General features: G+C 35.8%; 3 protein-coding genes across 3 annotated transcripts; 2 read left to right on the top strand and 1 right to left on the bottom strand.

Annotated features, from left to right (window-relative positions):
* The first annotated feature begins 10570 nt into the window (after positions 1-10570).
* LOC100262668 (probable beta-D-xylosidase 7) lies at positions 10571-15291 on the top strand. The gene is made up of 6 exons (XM_002285769.5): positions 10571-11416; positions 11494-11793; positions 12269-12438; positions 12548-12645; positions 13767-14531; positions 14618-15291. Exons 1-6 carry the CDS (start codon positions 11015-11017, stop codon positions 15205-15207), a joined length of 2325 nt encoding a protein of 774 aa, XP_002285805.1. The 5' UTR covers positions 10571-11014; the 3' UTR covers positions 15208-15291.
* A 52-nt stretch (positions 15292-15343) lies between these two features.
* Positions 15344-19787, top strand: LOC100265962 (probable beta-D-xylosidase 7). The gene is made up of 6 exons (XM_010666011.3): positions 15344-16327; positions 16448-16744; positions 17181-17350; positions 17453-17550; positions 18278-19042; positions 19132-19787. The coding sequence occupies exons 1-6, from the start codon at positions 15914-15916 to the stop codon at positions 19710-19712; spliced, it is 2325 nt and encodes a 774-aa protein (XP_010664313.1). The 5' UTR covers positions 15344-15913; the 3' UTR covers positions 19713-19787.
* A 990-nt stretch (positions 19788-20777) lies between these two features.
* Positions 20778-24209, bottom strand: LOC100260752 (uncharacterized). Its single transcript, XM_010666009.3, has 4 exons — positions 23788-24209; positions 22705-23294; positions 22064-22150; positions 20778-21143 (listed from the first exon to the last, which is right to left on the bottom strand). The coding sequence occupies exons 1-4, from the start codon at positions 24022-24024 to the stop codon at positions 20882-20884; spliced, it is 1176 nt and encodes a 391-aa protein (XP_010664311.1). The 5' UTR covers positions 24025-24209; the 3' UTR covers positions 20778-20881.
* Positions 24210-24899: the final 690 nt, after the last annotated feature.

The raw sequence follows: 24899 nt of genomic DNA, 5'->3' as shown, positions 1-24899 counted from the left end.
GCGGCGCTGATACTCTCTTTTGAATTGGGTTCATCAACGAGCTGTCGAAGTTCCCAACTCAGTTATCAGACTTAGGCCACGATTTTCTCGAGAAATGCTTGAGGAGAGAGCCCACTAAAAATTGGAGTTGCGATCAACTGCTGTAACACCCATTTATATCATCTTCATCCCTCAATTACATCACATAAGCATCCCCGAGATCAATCCTCGATTGCTTCAATTTTAATGATGACGATGATTTAAAAAAATTAAACAGGGCGGGTATGAAAATTTATCATACCCATCCCATCCTACCCCATTTAATTTTTTAAATGAGACGAAGATGAGAATTATTTTAAATAAATTAAGTAAGGTTGGGATAAGAGTGACCTGTCCCATTATCATCCCTATGGGTCCATATATATGCATACGGTCGCAAATTATATAAAGGAAAACGTGGTGTGAGAGGAAGATCAAACGCAATCTTTTAATTTTAAATAGGTGTTTGTTTAATACATTCTGTACGGTTTGAGAGGGGCAGATCAGCTTGGCAGTACAACTTCGAAAATTAAATATCATTTCAAGGATTTTTAAACAATATGGAATGGCTGATTATCATGTTCTTGATTGCTTCGAGATTCGAAGAGGCACAATGGATTCAGCAGTGATCGCACTACCATATATTGTATTCAGAAGATCCTATTTTCTCAATGTTTTGATCAGTATTAAATATTCATAGACTTAATAATGTGCCACACTTTCTTTTTATAAAAGAAAAAGTGGCGGCATTCTTTCAGTTAAATGAGAATGTGACACCCCCTCTCATGGCAACTATTTGTTGCTTTATAGTGTTAGCAAATTTACCTTTTTTGGTTGATGCGGTAATGGCCTTTTCCAACGAAAAAGTTGTTTTGGCGGTTTCTTTGGTGTGCATTTATTTAAAACATTTCCCACCAAAGATTCCAAGTTCAATGTGTTATTGTAACAAAGTGCGGATGTTTGGATAGCTCTCTCTGTAGAGATGATCACTTCGATTGAACTCTTCCCTTCCTAAATAAAATCTTTCAAGTTCGTCCTCTTTTACCCGACCTAAATCCAGATCCGCCCAAACCGGTAGGGATCCATCATCGACAATTATCTTCAGTTGCAAAGGTTGATTTAATCAACAGCAACCTAGAAAAAGAAGATGCCCGTCTAATTGCTTTTAAGTATTTTCCAAATAGGGAGGAATTGAGTAGACCTTTAATCCAAGGATGGGCTCAAAGCATGGATTGCGAGGGATGGATGGAGGGTGCGATAATTTCCCTCGCTAGTGGTGGGACTTGGGAGTAATCAATACCCGCCCAAAATGGCCAAACCGCTGAAATCAAGAGCGTGACAAAATATGTGCCAGTTGTAAAGCTCAAATGAAATCACAAGACAGGCTGAAGTTTATTATTAAAAAAAAAGAAAAGAAAAGAGAAGCATGGGCCCTCCCCATGATGTGTCCCTGGCTAAATGCGTAGGCCCCACGCTCACCCTGGGAAATAGTAGCTGCCCAGGGCATCTCCACGCCATCCCATTGGTTAGTGCCTAGTGGTTACCTACACCGAGAATAGAACCACCCCTCAGAATATTTTGCAATTAATTGCGTTACATTACAATGATTCCGGTATCCAATCCACGTAAGAATATATATGCTTTATTTAAAGTCGAACGTACTCTTTCGCTTCGATAGACAGGGCACTCCATGAGTAGTCTAAGCAGAAAACAAAAGAGGGATTAAAAAGAAAACAAAAAAACTAAAGACAAGTGATTCCTCGGTGAGATTATACCTAAATTGACTCACGGCACCAAATGGGTTCGAAAGTGACGGTCGAAACAAAGGATGAATACAAACTCCGCCAGAGATGAAGAAAAGATGGTTAGAGATGAGACGCTTTTCGTAAAATCAGTGCCACCGAATATGTTGACAAATTGGAAGTGAAAGAAATGTCCAGATTTCAAGCTATCCAACAAAGAGGATGGGGCCACGGGGCCATGGGACCATGGGACCACAGTCCATGGAATAAAGTGAACTTGATTTGCAAGTTTCCTACCTCTACATGCCCTCTTTCCTCTCTTATATACCAAAGAGGATCGTGTCTCTTTTGTCTTTTTCCATCTTTCTATTCTTATTTTATTACCATTTTTTATCTTCCCTGTGATTAAGACGGCTTTTCCCTTTTTTTTATTTCTCTACATTTGTTTATTCTGCTGTTCCGTTTCTTATGAATGGATATGATTCTTTTTATCATCCTCACTTAGCAAGAACAGTGGCATCTTGTCTCTTTATCCTCAACAGCATATTTTTTTATGGAGGATTCGTTTATGAGAAAGCCAGGGCTGGCGGAGGCAAGTAATACAAGAATGTGAATACGCCATTCGCTTCTCGATGATGAATTAAAATAATCATGGTTAGAAGCACTATGGATTCGAAATATTATTGACTACCTTATGGACATGAAGATGGAGGAAAAAAAATATATCTTACAAGTTACAACAGAAGTAATTTAATACACTGTTCCAAAGTCTCAATAATTGGCACAAACTGAACTTTTTCTCATGATGGGTCATGTATGCGAACGACTGTGATATTTTAATTTTGATTGCAATTTGAAATTTCTGAAAATCTGCGAAGAAAAACCTAAATAATGCGTGTTTGTGCGTGTGTAAAAAGGAAAGCAAAACCCAGGAAAGGACACAAAGTGAAGCCAAGGGCTCCATCTCTTTCTGGCTCTGGAATTTTCTCTATCACCGTAACTTATCCACTAATAGATGACAAACTTTATTAAAATCGCTATCTTTTCCCTTTCTTTTCTTGATTTTTGAAAATTTCAAGAATTTCCAATGGATTACGTGATAGAATAAATGTCGATCGACAATATATCAAACATTGTCCAGGATTAAGCTATTTTTTAACATGCAATTTTTTATTTAATCTTAAGTATGGACCACCTAATATGTAGAGTTCAATGCCATCACGGGCTTTAGATGATGAGCCTAAGGCCCGTGAGGCCCAATAATCAATAGGTATGATCCCTAAGGCAGGAGGGTATAAAAGGCTTAGGCTTGTGTCTTTTGAATCTATCACATCCTTTTGAAAAGAACTAATAGATGACAAATTTTATTAAAATCGCTATCTTTTCCCTTTCTTTTCTTGATTTTTGAAAATTTCAAGAATTTCCAATGGATTACGACAAGCCAAAATCATTTCGAAGATACATATTTTTTTGTTTAAATTTTTCTTATAAGGATCCAACATTATGAATAATGAGACTTGTCCTCAATAATAATGAACATGGGATTGACAATAATGCAAATTGATTTCTTAGGGAAGAAGTTTTAAGTAAATAATGCATAAAAGTTTATATTTTAGAAACAAAATATATACATATATACAAAGGGATTTCATTTAGGCATCCAAAAGAATTAACTCGAATGAAAACACACACATCCCATGTGAAGCCTCCAAACCTGCTCAAAGGGTATGACGGTTATTTTACATTTTAAGCCCAGAAGCTCAAAATGAAAACAATACAAACATTTATATTATAACTGAAAATTTACTAATTACCAAATTTATATTCAGAATAGTAGAACAAAAAAAAATTCTAAAATCTTCAAATAATAATTTTTGAAACTAACAAATTAAATCAAGTGCTATTGTCTAAATAACTCTAAACTCAAATAATATTAATGGAAAACAAATTTTAACATCTAAACAATGCTAAAAAAAATAAAGAGAGTTTTGACACATGTCCTAACAAGCTAATTCGACTGTTATGCTAATGAATCAAATAGTTTGAATAATGCTTACAAATAGGAGATTTAGTGTAAAATCATTTTCATAAGAACGTTTGAGTACAAATATGTTAATACATTTTAAAATATTTAACCAAACATTAGCATATATATATATATATATATATATATCAAAATCATTTCATATTCATTTCAAAACAAATATATTTTAATTATTTCTATTCTGATTATCAAATAATAAATAATATCCATTTAAGTGGAACTTTACAAATAGGTGGCTAGCCTCAAATGTTCCTTTTAAGGTAAACGGAACCAAACACTAGTAGTACTAGTAACCTATAACTTAGGGTTCAAATCAATTACATTTCCTACCATGAAAATGTAAAGGTCAACTATTATATCTCGTTGATAAGGTCAAACAAACCAAAGTCAAATTTTTTTATTTTTTTATTCTCGAAAAATCCCCAAGTATTTAACACACACACACATATATATATATATATGATTTATTTTCTTTTACAAAATCTATATTAATTTCCCTTGCCTCAAAAAAAATCTTCAAAAACTTTAGAAAAAAATAATCTTGAAAAATTTACTCTTCATCTAACAAAGTATAAAAGAAATAATCATTACTATTTATCTAAAATTATAGGTTTGATAATTCTAAAACTTTAGGTATTCAAAATAATGTTTTTAATTATGAAAGATAATTTAATCTATTCATATTTAAGAAAAAGTAATAAATTTCTAATTCATATAAAACTTAAATTTTATTTTCAATTTATTTATTGGAACATAACATAATTTTATTAATTACAATTTATTTCATTAATTAAATTCTATGCTATTTATTAACTTACACCCATCATTAGTATAACTAACATAAAAAACTTTACTTCATTTTATTTATAAATTATATTCTCTCACTTTCAATATATATATTTTTTTCACCAAACATAATCTGTATCCTAACAACTCACCGTTATTGTTAACATAATAATAATAATATATATATAACCACCAGACATACTATCCGTACATATCTCCCTTGTTATTAATATTATTTTTTTCCCATCATACTCGTTCTTCCTCACCTAACACCCAAGTCTCCATATTATATATATATATATAAAAGCCTTCCTCACACGCATCCTTTCTTTTTTCTAATCTATAGGAATTGTGCACACTTAACGCCTTTTTTTTTTTTTTCAAATATTTTCCAATCCTTAAGCCACATATAAAAATATAATTATTTGCTCATTTATTATTTTTATTTTTATTTTTTGAAATTTCAATGCTTAGATCTATTTATTTAAAAAAAATTGAATTTATCTATTTTCATCAATGAGATAACTATATTTATAATTTCAATATTTTGACCTGAAAATTTTAAATAGATTAACTCTAACCTAAATTAAAATATTTCAAATATTTTTTTTTAATCTAAAAACTTAAGATTTTTCAATTTTCAACAATAAATCAAAATCTTAAATTTTTAATATTTTAATATTAAAACGAATTAAAAAAAAAGTAAATTAACTCTAATCTAAATTTAAAATTTTTTAAAAAATATCTAACGTGTTCAAAACTAACTAACGAATATAATATATTAATTTAGAGTTAAAATCTTACCTTAAAAAAAGACTTGAACTTCAACTCTGAACTTCTAACACTTATCCTTACTATATTTGATTCTCTAATTTTGATTGATAGGGTTTTTTGAATAGCGAAGACATAAGGAATAATAATTTGTATGTAAGATTAGTAATTGTAAAAATGATTTTTTCATCCTTAATGAATTTAATTAATTAATTACTTTATAAATTATTATTTTACCCTAGAGTAAATTTTGGGGTGTTACATCCCATGCCTCGTAATAGTATTTCATACAGTGGATTGCTTATGTTTTTGAAGTTTAAGTTTCATACTTAAACCTACGTGAATCATGCACCTAGTCAATTCGTATATATAAGCAATGAGATTTGTATAAGTTTAATTATAATATAAAAATGTATTTTTTTTTACTAATTATTGAAAAAATATCATCAAATCATATCATATATACATTTTTGTACTTTGAATCAATTCGTTTGTATTCTAATTCCATGATCTAAATCCTATCATATATATTTTATGGTGTAAATATTTTATTTTATAAATATTATTATCAAATCCACTCATTTTCGGGTTTATTGGGTGAAGTTTCCCAGGATTTAGAAAATTCCCTAACGCTACAATTCTCCTTCTCTTTCTCGTAAGCATCATAAGACGACAATTGACCACACGCGGTATGATATATGAAGGGGCCGAGGCTGAGAGTGACATCCATTTGATTTGAATGGGTGGGGATCACTGTAGAAGGGAGCTCATGTCACCACCAACTCCGTGCTACTCCATTGGCCCTTTCTTCCACGCATCGGCCCGATACCTTCGATGTGCCTTTTCATAAAAAACCAATTCTGGGTAATAATTATTTGCAAGAATGTATATTCATACACATCCACACCCCCATATGCCTGTCCGTACATCAAACGGCGACGTTTTCGGCGCGTGAAACTTGCTATTGTGGCGACCCAATAAAATCTCAAATATTTTTTATCACATACAAACATACCATGGAAAATGTAGATTCATTGAAAAGTACTGGTATCTGAGATTTTGCACACTTGTCCTTCTTTGAAATGGAAAAACTCATTGTTTTTCTTTCCAAGTTTTGAAAACCAAATTCCATTGAAAGACGACAGCTTTCAAAGGGAATTTTCCTGCAAATTACATATGTGAGGGAAGAATTGTCAAAAGTGGCTGTTTTTGGTCGTGGTTTGATGAAATTTCCAATGAGGTGGATTTCGATTTGTTTTCATTGTCCTTAATATTATTACATGTGTACCAGAGAGATTTAATTATAATAATAATAAGCTAAAATGCAACGACTATTGGAGCCTGAAGATCATGACAATGGGGACATGTTGATTTTAGAAGACCATTCACATAATTTGATATCGATGTTAGGTTTAAAAACAGACTTTGAGGTGGGTTGGAATTCAAACCCAGTCGATATTAAATTTTAAGATTGAAGATTTACTTGGAATGAGAAACTTCTTCTCAAGGCCCGTCATCATCACCAGTGTAATGGGCTTGTTATCTATTTTTCCTCAACGAATAATTTATGGTTGTGGAATGGACTTGGCATGTTGATTTTAATTAAGGCAGTGGCCAAGTCACATCATGAAATTAAGTAACGCCGACAGGCTGCAGCAGGTGGGCATTTGTTCAACCCATTCAAATGCTTTGACACGTTTTTTAGCCAAACCTGGTACGTGTCGCTCTATTTTTCATCTCTTACGCCTTCAAAAGTCAGTCGTGAGACATTGGCTAACAGACTACCTGTCTGTTTCTTTGTTTGTTTATCCGTTTATTATTATTTTTTTCTTCTCAATCTTAAATGGTCGACTTTCTAGAAAGGACTAACAAATAGCATGAACGCATCGCATCCTTAATGTCACGAGCCTTGGGCTTCCATGCAGCGGCCCGGCCCGTATGACAACCCTATGGGTAAGAATCAAAGGGGCTCAACCTACATATCATGCATTTTAATGCTACTATGCTAATTGGTTTCATCCTATTATGTACTCATTAGGAGAATGATTCCACCTCTTAATCGGTTTGTATAGGAGATGGTTAAGTTCCTTTTCATTGTCAACTCCTTAGTTAGCGACAAACTCTCCAAACTTAACCGAATTGGCCTACTTGAATTCTGAAAAAATATTCCAACACTACATATACGCCATTTTCTTGGAGCAATTCTCATTACATTCAATTCAAATAAGTCAACATACTAATTTTGTTCAACACCTCACTACGGTCATGAACACCAAATAAATAGTTCGTGACATTAGGCTGACTTAGGCTTTAAATCAATTAGGAATGACCCATCTTAGGCCATGAGCGAGCCTAAGCAACTAGAGTGATTTATAAATTTGGTTAACTAAAGAAGTTGGAACTGCTTTCTTTCGTTACTATTAGGGTAACGATGGTGATATGTGTCGGATGTTAAACCCGAATCAATTTTGTATTATGGAAAGGATATAGGGGTTGAGTGTGGAATTTGTTTATTTATTTATTTATTAAAGGATGAAATTATCTTTATTGTATTTTATTATATTGATTACTAAATTAAGTTTTTTTTTATTTATCTTTTTTCTTGTTTAGTTGGTGTTATAATAAGATAAAAAATAGTAATAATTTATTCAATTTGAATATAAATGGATTAATGATGATATTAGAATGAAGTGATACCAATATGACCTATTTATTATATGAATAACAAAATACAACTCATTTAACCTGTTTAATAAATGATTAACATGATTTTAACTTGTTAATAGGGTTCTAATCAATTAAACATGATTATAGTCCGTTTAACCTATTAAAAATTTTAAATTTATGAGTACACTATTTTAAAATAATTTGTAATTGCTTTGGCCTTCAAGTTTATTTTTTTAAAAAAAATTAATTAATTAATTTTTAATTATAATATATTTATAATGCACAAAGTCAATTAAAATTTTAATATTATGTTTGTTTCTTATTTTATTGATATTTAATTACAAGATATTATTATTTTATAGGGGTTGAATGTGGAATTTATTTATTTATTAAAAGATGAAATTATCTTTTTGTATTTTAATATATTGATTATTAAATTAAGTTATTTTTTTTTTGGCCTTTTTTCTTGTCTAGTTACTGTTACAATAAGATAAAAAAATAGTAATAATTTATTTAATTTGAATATAAATGGATTAATGATGATATTAGAATGAAGTGATACCAATATGACCTATTTATTATATGAATAACAAAATATAACTCATTTAACCCGTTTAATAAATTATTAACATGATTTTAATTTGTTAATGGGGTTCTAATCAATTAAACATGATTATAATCCGTTTAACCTATTAAAAATTTTAAATTTATGAGTACACTATTTTAAAATAATTTGTAATTGCTTTGGCCTTCAAGTTTATTTTTAAAAAAATATTAATTAATTAAATTTTAATTATAATATATTTATAATACACAAAGTCAATTAAAATTTTAATATTATGTTTGTTTCTTATTTTATTGATATTTAATTACAAGATATTATTATTTTATAGGGGTTGAATGTGGAATTTATTTATTTATTAAAAGATGAAATTATCTTTTTTTTATTTTAATATATTGATTATTAAATTAAGTTTTTTTTTTGGCCTTTTTTCTTGTCTAGTTACTGTTACAATAAGATAAAAAAATAGTAATAATTTATTTAATTTGAATATAAATGGATTAATGATGATATTAGAATGAAGTGATACCAATATGACCTATTTATTATATGAATAACAAAATATAACTCATTTAACCCGTTTAATAAATGATTCACATGATTTTAATTTGTTAATAGGGTTCTAATCAATTAAACATGATTATAATCCGTTTAACCTATTAAAAATTTTAAATTTATGAGTACACTATTTTAAAATAATTTGTAATTGCTTTGGCCTTCAAGTTTATTTTAAAAAAAATATTAATTAATTAATTTATAATTATAATATATTTATAATACACAAAGTCAATTAAAATTTTAATACTATGTTTGTTTCTTATTTTATTGATATTTAATTACAAGATATTATTATTTTATATAATAAAATATGTGAAAATTTTCTTATTTAATTTTTTAACTAAATGATATTTATAAGTTCAAAAAATGTTTTAAAAATTTTAATTTAAAATATATAACATTAATAACTTGGCTCATAAACAAGTCAATTTGATACTAATAACTAAACAGGTTAAAGTAGTTATAGATAGATCGGGTCACCCTAGTTACATGGCTTTTTATAAAGACTCCAACTTTACTTGTCTTTTTCTTTTTTTATTTACATTAAAAGCATTGTCAAAAGACAGTTTACATCTTATTTTAATGGCCGCAAAATTTCATTTCTACAGTGGTGGTGATTGGCCTCATAATAAATGTGGAGGAAATGGATAAGGCCGTAAGGGTTGGGGTGGGTTCCTTTTTTTGACCTTTATTTTGGAATCGCTAGCTAGCTTTGAAATATCATCTTCAATTTTCATCACATGCCTCTGTAACAACCAGCTCACGCTTGATGTGTCGGCACATTAAGGAATCCTGAAGGGAATAGGGACGATCAAACCGAGTTTGTTTAAGAAAATTAAGATACTATTAGTATAAAAATGAGGACATATCCGTACGTTAGTTATTGAGTGCTGGGAAAGGGGGAAACAAGTGGAATCCGAGATAGACTTAGATGAGAGTTGGACTAGGTCAAGGAGACTGATGGGACTCTACCGATCTAATTGCATCTGCCTTTTTTTTGTTTTTTTGTTTTTTGTTTTTGTCACTTTTTTATCTTTCTTTTTTACTTTCTTTCTTTTGTTTTTGCTTTTGCCAAAATAAAATATTTTTTTGGTGGGTTGGCCGACAAATAGATGTTTATATTAATAGAACTCTGCTGTGCAGGGCTTTATGGCAATGCTGTACCCTTTTTTTTTTAATGGGAGGCAACCATGCTAAAGTCATTTTATATCCAGTCAAGAAAAATTATGGAGACTCCGTATAGATCGGATACTTGCTGCTCTCCGGTCATGAGTCAACGCAATCCGATTTAAGTATTTGCCTTTTCATGCAAGCAGCTATTTGTCTTTTAGTATATATATATAAACGCATTGCCTTGTGGATAAACATAAGAGACTTAAAAAGGGAAAGAAGGAACATCGTAGCTTATTTAAAATACGAAAATGATTTCTTTTGGATAAATATTAAGTGCTTTTAAAAGATCATCAAAATGGATATTCCGATCACTTATTCTATAATGTTGTAACTATTGATATTCCCATCAAACAACTTCCACAGGCCGCCGGGCTCCCAGAAGCCCATTAAGCAAGAGGGGTAGTAGCATTTAAGCATGGGCCAGAAGACATGAAGGTCCACTTGTCCAACATAAGACAGGAGAGGAGTATTGGAATTTAGACTATAATATGATTGTTAAGCACATTTATGATTTATCTTCTGATTCCGAAATAGATGTGTGAACTTACTAATTAGGTGGGTGAAAAGTTAAAACAACAAAAGCACAGCTGTAGTTGGTGAATTGAAGTACGGTCTAAGGTGTCATATATCAGTGAGAGCTTCCAACGCTTTGAAGTTCATTTCTTCTTCTCCACCATTCCACATACCCACAAAATGAAACTCCACAGCTTGCTTCTCATAAACCTCATCTACGTTACTGTCATCCTGGTAGGAGTTGAGTCCACTCAATCTCCTCCGTTCTCCTGTGATTCCTCTAACCCATCAACCAAATCATACCACTTCTGCAAAACCACATTACCCATACCTGACAGGGTCCGTGACCTGGTGTCTCGTCTCACATTGGACGAGAAAATCTCCCAGCTTGTTAACTCCGCCCCGGCCATTCCACGCTTGGGTATCCCCGCTTACGAATGGTGGTCGGAAGCGTTACACGGAGTGGCCGATGCTGGACCGGGCATCAGGTTCAACGGCACCATTCGTTCCGCCACCAGCTTCCCTCAAGTCATCCTCACTGCTGCCTCCTTCGATGTTCATCTCTGGTACCGCATCGGACGGGTGAGATTTGATGCTTCAGTACTGCAGTAACTTCACTCTTGATATCTGACTAATGCGATTTGATTTTGTTGGTGAAGGCGATCGGAGTGGAAGCTAGAGCTGTGTACAATGCGGGACAAACTAAGGGTATGACATTCTGGGCACCAAATATAAACATATTCAGGGACCCCAGATGGGGAAGAGGTCAAGAGACCCCCGGCGAAGATCCACTGGTCACGGGAAGCTATGCAGTGTCCTACGTCAGAGGGGTTCAAGGGGATTGTCTTCGAGGACTGAAACGGTGTGGTGAGCTTCAGGCTTCGGCTTGTTGCAAACACTTCACCGCCTATGATTTGGACGACTGGAAGGGCATCGATAGATTTAAGTTTGACGCCCGTGTAAGTTTCCGCCCTCCAATCCTTTTCTTCATTTCTATTTGATTTTGGGTGCGTTTGATTGGATCATTGGAGCATCGTTCAAACATCCCCCCTGTCCAAAACCTCATCATTTCATATTTGAACTTACTAAGAGCAGATCGGTGGAAGATCTTTATCAGGCTTGGCATTTATGTGGTTTTCCACTGATGGATAATCTTTATCTTTCAGTTTTCATGGCCAAATTTTTCATGTTTTCAAATGCAGTAAATTTCCTTATATCTGACACTCCCATTCAAACTTCATCGTGACTTGCATTATTGTATTGAATCATTGATCCTTTTTGTCTCTTTTTTGAATTAGAGTAAGGTGCGTGCTTTTAGATTGTTGGAAATTGGGTCCTTTTTTCCTTTTTGTTTAGTCAAGCCACGCATGATGCCTCTGAATGGACCGATAAGAGTGGTTTTATTTTATATTTCTGGTTGGGTGTTGGATACAGGTGACAATGCAAGATTTGGCAGATACATACCAACCACCATTCCACAGATGCATAGAGGAAGGGAGGGCGAGTGGGATAATGTGTGCTTACAACCGAGTGAATGGAGTCCCAAGCTGTGCCGATTTCAATCTCTTGACCAATACTGCCAGGAAAAGATGGAACTTCCAAGGGTGACATAACATAGCATTAATTAATGAACTCATTTTACAAACAAGGGTATCGGAATAACTCATGTGCCTGCTCGCCTGCTATTTATACTGATAATGAATTAATGATCAGGTACATCACGTCCGACTGTGATGCTGTGTCCCTCATTCATGATTCTTATGGATTTGCCAAAACACCCGAGGATGCAGTTGTGGATGTTCTTAAGGCTGGTATGAATGGACCTTTTTCTCTTTTTCCGTTCCTTGATCTATGAGAAGTTTACATGTGCATACTTATTTCACATTTTTTTATTTTTTGTTTTAATCTGTTAAAATATTGGTGCCAAATCTGTTTACAGTATACGTAATATCTTTTTTTAATTTTTTATTTATTTGTATAATTCTCCCATTTCTGTGAAAGTCCACTACGATGGCTGGGCCCGGACTTTTAACTGGACTAGGACTTGTAGAAAAAAGTAGGTCTACTGATGAATAATTGAACCATCCTCTTGCACGGAAGCCCGCATGCTGCTGTGTGGTTTGTCCATCCTCCTGGCTTTTTCAAGTGGACTGTCACTTTTTTTTCTTTTTCTTTTTTCACTCTTATTTGTGATGCATGAACCATTCTGTACCTCGTCTTATCTTGGATCTGTGTTATGGGATTCTCTGGAGTTGGAATCCGATTGTGGGGCCATGTTTGGCAATAGATTTTAAAAATAATATTTTATTTTTCAAAATAAAAAATACTTTTTTTAATTTGAAAAAGTTGACATGTTAATATTTTTTTTGTTTTAAAAAAGATGATCTTTTAGAATAAATCGAAGATATTTGGTCAAAACAAATTTCACTTGGTTTCCATAACCCTTCTTACATTAAGACATGGAGAGAAAAATTGGTTTTTGGAATTGAGGTACTACATAAAAGTATAAGAACTATTTTTAGGGACATCTTTTAAGGGAAAGGAAAGTCAAGGTCGACCAAAGCTGAATTCCTCTCGACTGTTTGCAGACCCAACTTCCCTGAATATTGATGAAAATTACCTGAAAAGATTATAACAATCTTGAAATTTGATCAACATTTTCACCATGAAGCATGCTAATGATCATGTATGAGCTAGAAACCCACCCCAACACCATCCTCTCCCCCGCCCATGTCCTTACTTGTGCCCTACTGGCGTTCTTGAATAGTCTTACAAGGGCCCTGTTACATTTTTTTTCTTTTTCTGTACCTTCATATTTGTTTAATAGACCAGATGCCATATCTTTTCTGTACTGGATGGATTTCTAATACATCCAGTCTCCATAACAATCTTAGCTTATGCCCCTTTTTTTTTTGGTTGAAAAAATGTGCAGGCATGGACGTAAACTGTGGCACCTACTTGCTGAATCATACGAAATCAGCAGTTATGCAGAAAAAACTGCCTGAATCTGAACTAGACAGAGCCCTTGAGAATCTCTTCGCTGTGAGAATGAGGTTAGGTCTTTTCAATGGCAATCCCAAGGGACAACCTTACGGTGACATCGGTCCAAACCAAGTCTGCTCGGTGGAGCATCAGACTCTGGCCCTGGATGCTGCTCGGGACGGCATTGTCCTTCTAAAGAACTCTCAGAGGCTCCTTCCACTTCCCAAAGGAAAAACCATGTCCCTCGCTGTAATAGGCCCGAATGCCAATTCCCCAAAAACGCTAATTGGAAATTATGCAGGGCCTCCCTGTAAATTCATCACACCATTGCAAGCACTGCAGAGCTATGTTAAGAGCACAATGTATCACCCAGGTTGCGATGCGGTTGCATGCTCTTCCCCATCAATAGAAAAGGCAGTGGAGATAGCCCAAAAAGCTGATTATGTGGTTCTGGTTATGGGATTGGATCAAACTCAAGAGAGGGAGGCCCATGATCGTTTGGACTTGGTGCTCCCAGGAAAGCAACAGCAACTCATCATCTGTGTTGCGAACGCTGCAAAGAAGCCAGTTGTGTTGGTGCTTCTTAGCGGAGGCCCTGTGGATATATCTTTTGCCAAATACAGCAACAACATTGGAAGCATCTTGTGGGCTGGTTATCCAGGCGGAGCTGGTGGGGCTGCAATTGCAGAAACCATCTTCGGTGACCATAACCCAGGTAATTTCATTGCCAATGCTTAAGAAAATCGTTCCACTGCTAAAGAAATTGGAGAGACTGACTGTGCACTTAATGTTGCCACACAGGGGGGAGATTGCCGGTTACTTGGTATCCACAAGATTTTACTAAAATACCAATGACAGACATGAGGATGCGGCCTGAATCAAATTCAGGCTATCCTGGGCGCACTTACAGATTCTACACAGGGGAAAAGGTTTTTGAATTTGGCTATGGCCTCAGCTACTCAACCTATTCTTGTGAGACCATCCCTGTCACCCGCAATAAGCTCTATTTCAATCAGTCCTCAACTGCTCACGTGTATGAGAACACAGATTCCATCCGTTACACCTCAGTTGCAGAGCTGGGGAAAGAGTTATGTGATTCCAACAACATATCGATCTCCATTAGAGTCAGAAATGATGGAGAGATGGCGGGTAAACATTCGGTGTTGCTATTTGTAAGGCGTTTGAAGGCCAGTGCTGGGAGTCCCATAAAACAGCTGGTTGCATTTCAGAGTGTGCATCTGAATGGGGGGGAAAGCGCTGATGTTGGGTTTTTGTTGAACCCTTGTGAGCACTTCAGCGGACCCAACAAAGATGGGCTGATGGTGATAGAAGAAGGGACTCATTTCTTGGTTGTAGGAGATCAGGAACATCCAGTTACCGTTGTAGTATGATCTATACAAAGGATGGTTCCTCCTTTGTATGCCTCATAAGACAGGCTCTGCCAGTCATCGATTTTAAAATTGATGTTTTCCTAAGCCTACGTATATCAAACAAAATCTTAAATATGGTAAGGCCAACGTTTGACCAAATCGACAAGACCGAGCAGTTTCCATGCTTGGGCTTGGACCATATTTATTTCAACGGATAACCATGCAAATATAACATGCCATAAGATAAAAAAGGTAACAACATATCCTAACTCATGTTATAAGAAGTTCTATTTTATTAAAAATGATATTATATATATATCCTATTTTATTTCACCAATCAAATGTAGTCATAAATTAAAAATACTCTATACAATATTCCTTCTAAGAAAAATGTTCCACTTAAAAATTTGGGAGAATGCTAAAACTTAGAAAACATTTTGCATAAAAAAAAAAAAAAAAAATTCCAATTAAGGATTTGAGATACTTACTTAAAAAATGAATAACTAAATTAAAAAAATTACCCAGATATAGATTAGTTGACTAGGGGCCGGATTTGTACATATAGGAATGATTATAAGGAATGCAATTTAGGTAATTTACCAACAAGATCGCAATGATTGTAGTGAGATGGAATATATGGGAGAAAGTAAAAGGTAGACAGCATTGGTATAAATGTGTAAAGCTTGGTGGCGGGTTGGAAGTTCTTGTAGCCTAGCAAATCGAAAAAATGAAACTCCATAGCTTGCTTCTTATAAACCTCGTCATCTGCCTTGGGGTTGGTGTGCTTCTGGTTGGAGTTCATTGTACTGAGTCTTCTTCTCCTCCATTTGCTTGTGACTCCTCAGACCCATTAACAAAATCATATGCTTTCTGCAATACCACGTTGCGCATCAGCCAAAGGGCCAGCGACCTCATCTCTCGTCTCACATTGGATGAGAAAATCTCCCAACTCATTAGCTCCGCTGCTTCCATTCCAAGGCTTGGTATCCCCGCCTACGAGTGGTGGTCGGAAGCGCTACACGGCATCAGAGACCGACACGGCATCCGATTCAATGGCACCATTCGCTCGGCCACCAGTTTCCCTCAAGTCATCCTCACCGCCGCCTCCTTTGATGCTCACCTCTGGTACCGCATTGGACAGGTGAGAGAGTTCATCCTTCGGATGCAATGGTTTTCTTCATCAAATTCATGTTTTTCTTTCTTTCTTTCCTTTTTTTTTATAAAAAAAATCCATTAATTGGTTTTGATTTTGGTGGTGAAGGCTATTGGAATTGAAACAAGAGCAATGTACAACGCTGGACAAGCGATGGGTATGACATTTTGGGCACCAAATATCAATATATTTAGGGATCCAAGATGGGGGAGAGGGCAAGAGACGCCCGGAGAAGATCCAGTGGTCGCAGGAAAATATGCAGTGTCCTACGTGAGAGGGCTTCAAGGGGATACTTTTGAAGGAGGAAAGGTCGATGTTCTTCAGGCTTCAGCCTGTTGCAAGCACTTCACTGCCTATGATTTGGATAATTGGACCAGTATTGATAGGTACACGTTTGATGCTCGTGTAAGTTTCTAACCTCAAATCCTTTTCTTCATCTCTTTTTGGTTATGGGTGTCTGTGTACTGGATTGGGAAAAAACGATCCAAGCTTCCAACGCTGCTCTTATGCCCAGAGTCATCTTCTTTTCAATATTTGAATTAGAATAAGCAGATTGAATTAGTTAGCACTCTCCTTTTTCTCTCTTTTCTGTGATTACTTCTGTTAAGTGTGAAGATACGCGGACAGTCAGTTAAAAGGCAGGTGTCAGATAGGGTTTGTTAGTGCTGACTGCTGAGGTGGCTTGTTGGAACACGTAATACGGTGATAGGGAGGTGGCTATGAATCACCATTGGAGTTGGAATTTCCTTTGTGGCATATTTTATGATTTCAATTTATCAATGTGAACCCTTTTTTTATGAAATCGAAGTCAGCTATGGTATATAATTGAGGGTTGATGCAGGTGACAATGCAAGACTTGGCAGATACATACCAACCCCCGTTCCGGAGTTGCATCGAGGAAGGGCGAGCGAGTGGGTTAATGTGTGCTTACAACCTAGTGAATGGGGTCCCCAACTGTGCTGATTTCAATCTCTTGTCCAAGACTGCCAGAGGACAGTGGGGCTTTGATGGGTAATATAAATCAAATTAAATTTTAATTTCTTTTATAAACCAAGAGGAGTTGAGGACAAATCAAGTGCTTTTTACTGGTTTAATAATGAGAATAGTAATCAGGTACATTGTGTCGGACTGTGATGCCGTCTCCCTGGTTCATGATGTACAAGGATACGCCAAATCACCGGAGGATGCAGTTGCCATTGTTCTTACAGCTGGTATGGTATTACCCTTCTCTTTTATTCCTTTAGTCAAGGTAAAAAAAAAAATGAGGTATACATTGTAGGTCATCAGAGCCATTCCTCCTTTCGCCATGCCAAAATGCCAGTATCTCTTTACTCCTTTCCTTCCCTCACCCACCCATTTTTGTCCTCTGCTTTCTGTTCATCTTGGGGTCCATGTGGGGCAGCCCTTGGCTGAACACCTGTTCTTCATAGCTGCGGACTTTTGTTTGTAATTGCTTGGTGATGTGAATTGGGGGTTGAGATACGTGCCCGCTAGCTGCTTCATGGGTCACGCTGTATAGCTTTCTGGTCTGAGGATTTGGGTCACCTGACGTCACCAATTGATGCTCATCTGGATCCTGGTTTTGGCCCAAGCATTTCTTACTATATTACCACAAAACCAGTTTCAGGAAAGGTACTATTTAATGCAACCTCATGAGAGATTGAACGATTGGTGGTAATGATGGATAAAAAGTTTTCCACCTGAAAAAGCATAGTGATGACCAAGTTAAAATAAACCCATGAAAGACTAGGCACGGCAGAGCCCCTCCTTGTGCCCCAGTGGTGTTCTCGAATGGTTACGCTTACGAGGGCCCTGTTACATTGTTTCTGCATCCTCAAATTTTTTATTTAGTTGAATATGTGACTAGATTTCTAATACAGTCCAATTCCATAATAATTTTGGCTTCTGGTTACTTTGTTTCTGTGACAAAATTTACAGGCATGGATGTAGCCTGTGGTGGCTACTTGCAGAAACATGCAAAATCAGCGGTCAGTCAGAAAAAACTGACTGAATCTGAAATAGACAGGGCCCTCCTCAACCTCTTCACTGTTAGAATGAGATTAGGATTGTTCAATGGCAACCCAAGGAAACTACCTTTTGGTAACATCGGTCCAGACCAAGTCTGTTCTACAGAGCATCAGACGCTGGCCCTTGAAGCTGCTCGGAGTGGCATTGTCCTTCTAAAGAACTCTGACAGGCTCCTCCCGCTTTCAAAAGGAGAAACCTTGTCTCTTGCTGTGATAGGCCCCAATGCCAATGCCACGGACACACTTCTAGGAAACTATGCAGGCCCTCCATGCAAATTCATATCACCATTGCAAGGTCTTCAAAGCTATGTGAACAACACAATGTATCACGCAGGCTGCAATGACGTTGCATGCTCTTCTGCTTCAATAGAAAATGCAGTGGATGTAGCAAAACAAGCTGATTATGTGGTGTTGGTTATGGGATTGGATCAAACTCAGGAAAGGGAGAAGTATGATCGTTTGGACTTGGTGCTCCCTGGAAAGCAAGAGCAACTCATCACCGGTGTTGCAAAAGCTGCAAAGAAACCAGTTGTATTGGTACTTCTTTGTGGAGGTCCAGTTGATATATCTTTTGCCAAAGGCAGTAGCAACATTGGAAGCATCTTGTGGGCTGGTTATCCAGGCGAAGCTGGAGGGGCTGCAATTGCAGAAACTATCTTCGGTGATCATAATCCAGGTAACTTCTTGATAATGCTAGAGTTGTTACTCCTGAATGCAAAAGAAGAAATTCAAAACTTTAATAGTGCCCTTCATATTGCCATACAGGGGGAAGATTGCCAGTCACTTGGTATCCAAAAGATTTTATTAAAATACCAATGACAGACATGAGGATGAGGCCTGAACCACAATCAGGCTATCCTGGACGCACTCATCGATTCTACACCGGCAAAACGGTGTTTGAATTTGGCAATGGCCTCAGCTACTCACCCTATTCTTATGAGTTCCTTTCTGTCACCCCAAACAAGCTCTACTTAAATCAGCCATCAACCACTCATGTAGTTGAAAACTCTGGTTACGCGTCAGTTTCAGAGTTGGGAACAGAATTCTGTGAGGCGAAAAAGTTTTCAGCTCTAATTGCAGTTAGAAATGGAGGAAAGATGGCAGGTAAGCATCCAGTGTTGCTATTTGTAAAGCAGGCCAAGGCTGGTAATGGGAGTCCAATGAAACAGTTGGTAGGATTCCAGAATGTTTTTTTGGATGCAGGGGAAAGCAGCAACGTTGAATTTATATTGAGCCCTTGTGAACACCTTAGCAGAGCCAACAAGGATGGCTTGATGGTTATGGAACAAGGCATTCATTTGTTGGTCGTAGGAGATAAAGAGTATCCAATTGCAATTGTAGCATGATATGGAGGTTATTTTCGGTCAATACCTGCTGTTAACTAGTGATGCCATCAATAATAAAACGCTGACATTTGATCACATTAAGCTTTTTTGTCTTCGCTGACTACCCAGCCTTGAAGTTGGTCCTAATTTGAAATTGACTCCCCACCCCTCTTAACAGCAGAAAATTCAATGGATGGAGCTGCTCTGCCACAATTAATCATTTCGTGCCAATATTTCTAAAACATAACCAATTATCTTCCCCATTAAAATGTGACAGGTATTTGACCACCTAGCTCAACCAGGCGGTAGTCTGATTAAAAATCATACACATTGACAAATCAAACAAAATCTTAGAAAATGCAACAGAGAAGGTCCATATAGTGCGACAGTGTGACAAAACAAAACTAATGATTTTCACAGTAAACCATACATGAAGTTGTCCTAAGATTTAGTATGAAACGAATGTTTTGATCAATTAACTCCCACTAGTCCAACCATTTTTTTCACTCCAGATGTTCAGCCTTTAATTTATCACATGCCTTCTTGTTTACTTGATCCAATGAAGGTGAGGTGCAGGAGTAGCCCTGGACCCCGGGTAATCACACCTATCCAGCTACTTGAGCCTTAGCCCATGGGGCAGTATAACAATTCTCGATTTCTCCTTTCAGGCATTTGAATGTAGCATGTACAACCCAGAACAATGAAACATTTCCAAAGTGATTCATGCATTTGTCATGAATTCATCCAAAAGGAAATCTAATCCATTTTGGGTTGGCATCAAAATCTAGGATTTCCTGACATCAAGTTGTTCCAACCTTTTTCCACCAAAATTTGTAGATGGCTCCACTTGTTCCAATAGAGCTCAAGTCTAAAGGATGAACATTTGCTATCAAATGCCAAGTGAACAGATCCAATTCCTGTACAAGGTTTAGACATGCTTAATGTTCACCCTTCATCATGATTCCAACTTCGACTAGCCTAATGTAATTATATGCATGCATTGCCAAAATACAACTTATAGATAGGACCATTGTTCCCAAATTGATTTCCTTCAATCAATCAAAACTTGGTTTTACCAAAACAGCATGAACAGTAAGAACTTTATCATTGGCATAAAAAAAAATGATGAAATGTATTACAGTATATATATATGGTGTAGGAGAGATTATACCACCATTGCATTAAACTTCTCAGATATGCTGTGTTTGCTTTGCTACAAATATCATTGACATAAACAGAATCAGTAGAGAAATATAAGCAATTAGTATATGAGATTCCCTAGCAAGAGAGCAATGACTGATGATTACTGCTCCTCTATTCTTTCTGAAAGTAGCAACAACAAATCCAGGGTCATCCCCTGCATTCCATGTCATGGCTGGAACAGTTACCTCACGAGTTCCATCTGGGTGGGTACGATCACAAAATCGGTGACTGTGAGCACTAAATACTATCCTGCAACATAGGGTAAAGATCCCCAAATAAGAGTCATGGATTTCATAAAGAAATTAGGCAGAAGACAATTAGGATAGAGGACAGATTGTCTAAATCACATAATTGGAACACCAACTATAAATGATGAAGAATACTTATGACTGTGCTTAGTGGAACTTTAACCCATAACCTAAATGGTGAGTATGCCAGCCCTTACATCCAGAAACACCTTATTAGTACATAGCTCGTCAAACCAAGGCCAAATCAAGTGGAATATGTACTACTTCTTTAGCTCCTCCCTAAACTCTTTCATGCATCCAAGGTTTAGCTTCAACTTATGAAGTTATAAATTTCCCAAAAGCATGGTTGCAGTGTTACACCCCTAACTGGTGGTATTGACCTGATTTAAAAGCAACCTGGGTCATGACTCCAAGGGCTCATGTGTCAGGCATTATGTCTTATAGTAGCTGGTTGAATGGCATCTGATTCAATGCTCAGAAGTACACCTCAAAATAAGTGCCAAAGGATTTCTATAAAGACAGGAAACGATATTCACAGTATTAAAGAACTACAGTAACTGGAAATTGATTTCAAATGTGACCATTATAATTACAAATTCTCATGCCCATGGAACAGACCAAAAATAAAACAGAACACCTAGGTCATAAGATGTGGAATCCCATGTAACTGCATAAGAGAACAAAACACTTATAATTTGTTTCATCAATTACAGGGCCAAGACAAGGGCTAAAAGTTGCACCGCTATTTGTCTTGAGATCATGTCTCAAAAATTAATTACCAAACACATAAATGGCAAGAAACCTCTCAAAGGAATAAAAAAATCAGATTTGCAATACAAGAGACATACTTGAGAAAGAAAACAAAAAATAAATAAATAATAAGCAGAGCGACTTTTTATAAATCCAACAACATTGAGTTACCTTGGTCTGAGAGCTTGAAATATGTATTCAGTAGCATTTGGTGGGAGAGTATGCAGTAACTCATATGGTCCAGTCCCAACAAGCTGCCTAAAATAGGTTCGAGAAAATCATAATTGAACTTCTAGCAGTACATACAATACCCACAAAATTGAATTTCAAGGTGCATAAAAGAAATTAACACATTTATAGTTCTTAAAAAATTTAGTATTAGTGAATGGAATAGTAACAGTTTAGGTATAAATGTAACATGTTGTTAGAAGTTTCTGTTGAAAAATCACCCCAATACAAATCATAGCTATGTTGATGAGCCAGGATCAACAAAGTAGTACAACAATTTGATAATTATATTAGTTTTCTCAATCTGACCATATTTCAGTATTACTTTTTATGCAAATTCCAGCATTTACAATTTTTTATTGGTAACGTTTTAATTTTTCTGTTCTAGCCAGGACTCAGAAATTAGAACCTATAACATCCCCATCCCAATCACTTGAATTTCAACTTTTACAATTCATCTTAAAGAGATCAGTGAAAAATTGTAATTTATAAACCATTCTGTCAAATAAGAAATAACAAATAGGCTTTTTAAGCATATATACATAATTTCGATAAATCGCTAAAGATGAAACAAGTGCACCTACCTACTCCCTGGTATTTCTGTCCTCTCAAACAATGAATTATAGCTTCGGGTAGGAACACCATCCCCACTGCAGTTGCTTGTGTGGTGCAATGGAAAGTGAAGTAATAGGACAGGACCAGATCCAGATGACATAGCATTTTCTCTCCATTCCAAGTTATGGGAAGTCTCTCCAAACTTTTTTAGCTCATTTAACTCTTCAGTTGTGCCTTCAATGTCCATTTGCAGATCTATGCTTTCCCTTTCAATCACCTTCTCAACACTAAAACGTAAACCATTGTTGCCACAAAGCAATGCCACAGCATTGAGTGAGACAAAACTGATATTACTCACTTCAAAAGCGCCACAACCTGCTGAATCCAATCCTGGAAAATTTTTAGCTACCCAATAAACAGATTTTGCATTCAGCTGGTTGCATTCACCAACATCCCTATCTCCAAGAATGACATAAAATGGAAGAGCAAGGAAGGGGCCCAACATCCTGCGAAATTGATGAAGCACAGGTATCCATTCACTTCTCGTCAAGTCTGACCCTTCTGCAGAAATATCTCCCAAGACTAGCAGCATATCGGGTTTCAAACTTGCAAAAGATTTCTGATTCACATATCAGTAGGTGGCAAATGATGAAATGATCAAATCATTTGGTGTTAGAGAATAATATGAACAATTTCAAACAATAACTGTTGTTGATGATATTGGTGAGAGTGGAAGGTCTTTGCATTGGAGGTGGCTATAGGAGTGGTGGCATGACAGAGGTCGTATGCGTCTCTAGAACGGACAGCTCAATTTTCTGCTCCACTATCAACTTCACAGGCTCCACATGAATCTACCGGAGTATATGAAGTAAAGGTAGAAATTTCAGTGCTGTGAAATTTTCACGCCCCAAACTCATTTCCTCGGTTCCTCTATAATTGTTGTTCTTTTTCTTTCAGATAAATAGAAATCATGTTCCAAAACAAATAGCAACCTAAGATCAATGTTTCTAACTTATCAGTGTTCGCTGACCATCTAATTTCAAGTACCCTAACCCTAAAGTATTTTCTAGGGTTCAAACCGATAAGAAAATGAGGAATAGACATGAAGATACCTTAAAGAACTTGGACAAGTAGAAATCTCTGAAAAAGAGATTGAGATAGCCAGCTTTGGATCCCAGCAAGAGCAGATTGGCAACCACCATAACCTTCAAATCCTCAGGATCGTCTCCCACGGCTTCCTGGACACCTCCCTGAGGGACTACAACGCATGACGGAGTGGAAGCCCTTTCTTCGTAAAACACGAGTAAATAGAAGATGAGCAGAGGGAGTACCGCTTTCCACTGGACCATCTTCCCAGTATTCTACGAATAGCTTCCCCCATTCTTCATCACCTTCTCTCTCGTTGCAAGCCGCAGCCGCAGCCGCACATACTAAGCTCAATTTCTATGTTTTCAGCCCACCAATTGCCTCAGCTTTACACATAGTGCGCGCATTTTAGGATTCCTAATCGGGGATTCAATTTTCAGCGGTAAGAAAATCTCTCTTTAATTTTGCCGACAATGAAAATATGGGATATTATTATTTTTTTAATTAATTTAATAAAAATTGATCAAATTCTATACAAACATTATTACACTTTAAATACATATAAAAAAATATAATTAAATGAAGACGATCACTAATGATGATGATGATGATGATATTTGAATTAAATGAAGGTAGTCATGGGAAAGAAAATCATATTGCAGAATTTATTTGAAATCAAATTAAATTACAAAATAAATCAATGTGGAAAATTAGTTAAAATGGAGGAAGGTTGGCACCATATGTTTGTACAAGGAGAAAAGATAGGTAAATGTTATATGAGTTTAAATTAATGAACTTAAAAGAGGAGTAATGTTTGATTCTAAACCCATATTGGAGAGAGATTTTATGAATATTTCTTCGGACATCAATTTAATTTTATTATTTAAAGAATTGTGCAATGAGAACTTCCTTCGACATATGTCATGTTATATTGGTAAATCACCATTGTGGTGGCATCTAATAAATACATCAATAAATAGTAGTTAGTAGTCTGGTCTTAACATCACACGCGTTCTAATCATTAAGTACGTATTAATAAATATAATGAACGATAATTCTATAAGCTTCTATGAATATATAAAGTAAAAAGATAGTAGTTTAAATACTATTTAAACTCAATGATTGTTCTGATATTGTC

This window comes from Vitis vinifera, chromosome 18 (genome assembly GCF_030704535.1).
Source record: "Vitis vinifera cultivar Pinot Noir 40024 chromosome 18, ASM3070453v1".
Classification (NCBI taxonomy): domain Eukaryota; kingdom Viridiplantae; phylum Streptophyta; class Magnoliopsida; order Vitales; family Vitaceae; genus Vitis; species Vitis vinifera.
The sequence above is the reverse complement of the archived record's forward strand: the minus strand, read 5'-3'. Positions and strand labels throughout refer to the sequence as shown.

Excerpts from the sequence above, each read along its gene's own strand:
- LOC100265962 (XM_010666011.3), top strand. The coding sequence starts at position 15,914 with ATGAAACTCCATAGCTTGCTTCTTATAAACCTCGTCATCTGCCTTGGG. Across the intron at positions 16,328-16,447 it reads TCTGGTACCGCATTGGACAG|GCTATTGGAATTGAAACAAG; the intron begins GTGAGAGAGTTC and ends TTGGTGGTGAAG. Across the intron at positions 17,551-18,277 it reads TGCCATTGTTCTTACAGCTG|GCATGGATGTAGCCTGTGGT; the intron begins GTATGGTATTAC and ends CAAAATTTACAG.
- LOC100262668 (XM_002285769.5), top strand. The coding sequence starts at position 11,015 with ATGAAACTCCACAGCTTGCTTCTCATAAACCTCATCTACGTTACTGTC. Across the intron at positions 11,417-11,493 it reads TCTGGTACCGCATCGGACGG|GCGATCGGAGTGGAAGCTAG; the intron begins GTGAGATTTGAT and ends TTGTTGGTGAAG. Across the intron at positions 14,532-14,617 it reads CTTCGGTGACCATAACCCAG|GGGGGAGATTGCCGGTTACT; the intron begins GTAATTTCATTG and ends GTTGCCACACAG.
- LOC100260752 (XM_010666009.3), bottom strand. The coding sequence starts at position 24,024 with ATGGTCCAGTGGAAAGCGGTACTCCCTCTGCTCATCTTCTATTTACTC. Across the intron at positions 23,295-23,787 it reads ACTTGTCCAAGTTCTTTAAG|AAATCTTTTGCAAGTTTGAA; the intron begins GTATCTTCATGT and ends TATGTGAATCAG. Across the intron at positions 21,144-22,063 it reads TTTCAAGCTCTCAGACCAAG|GATAGTATTTAGTGCTCACA; the intron begins GTAACTCAATGT and ends CCTATGTTGCAG.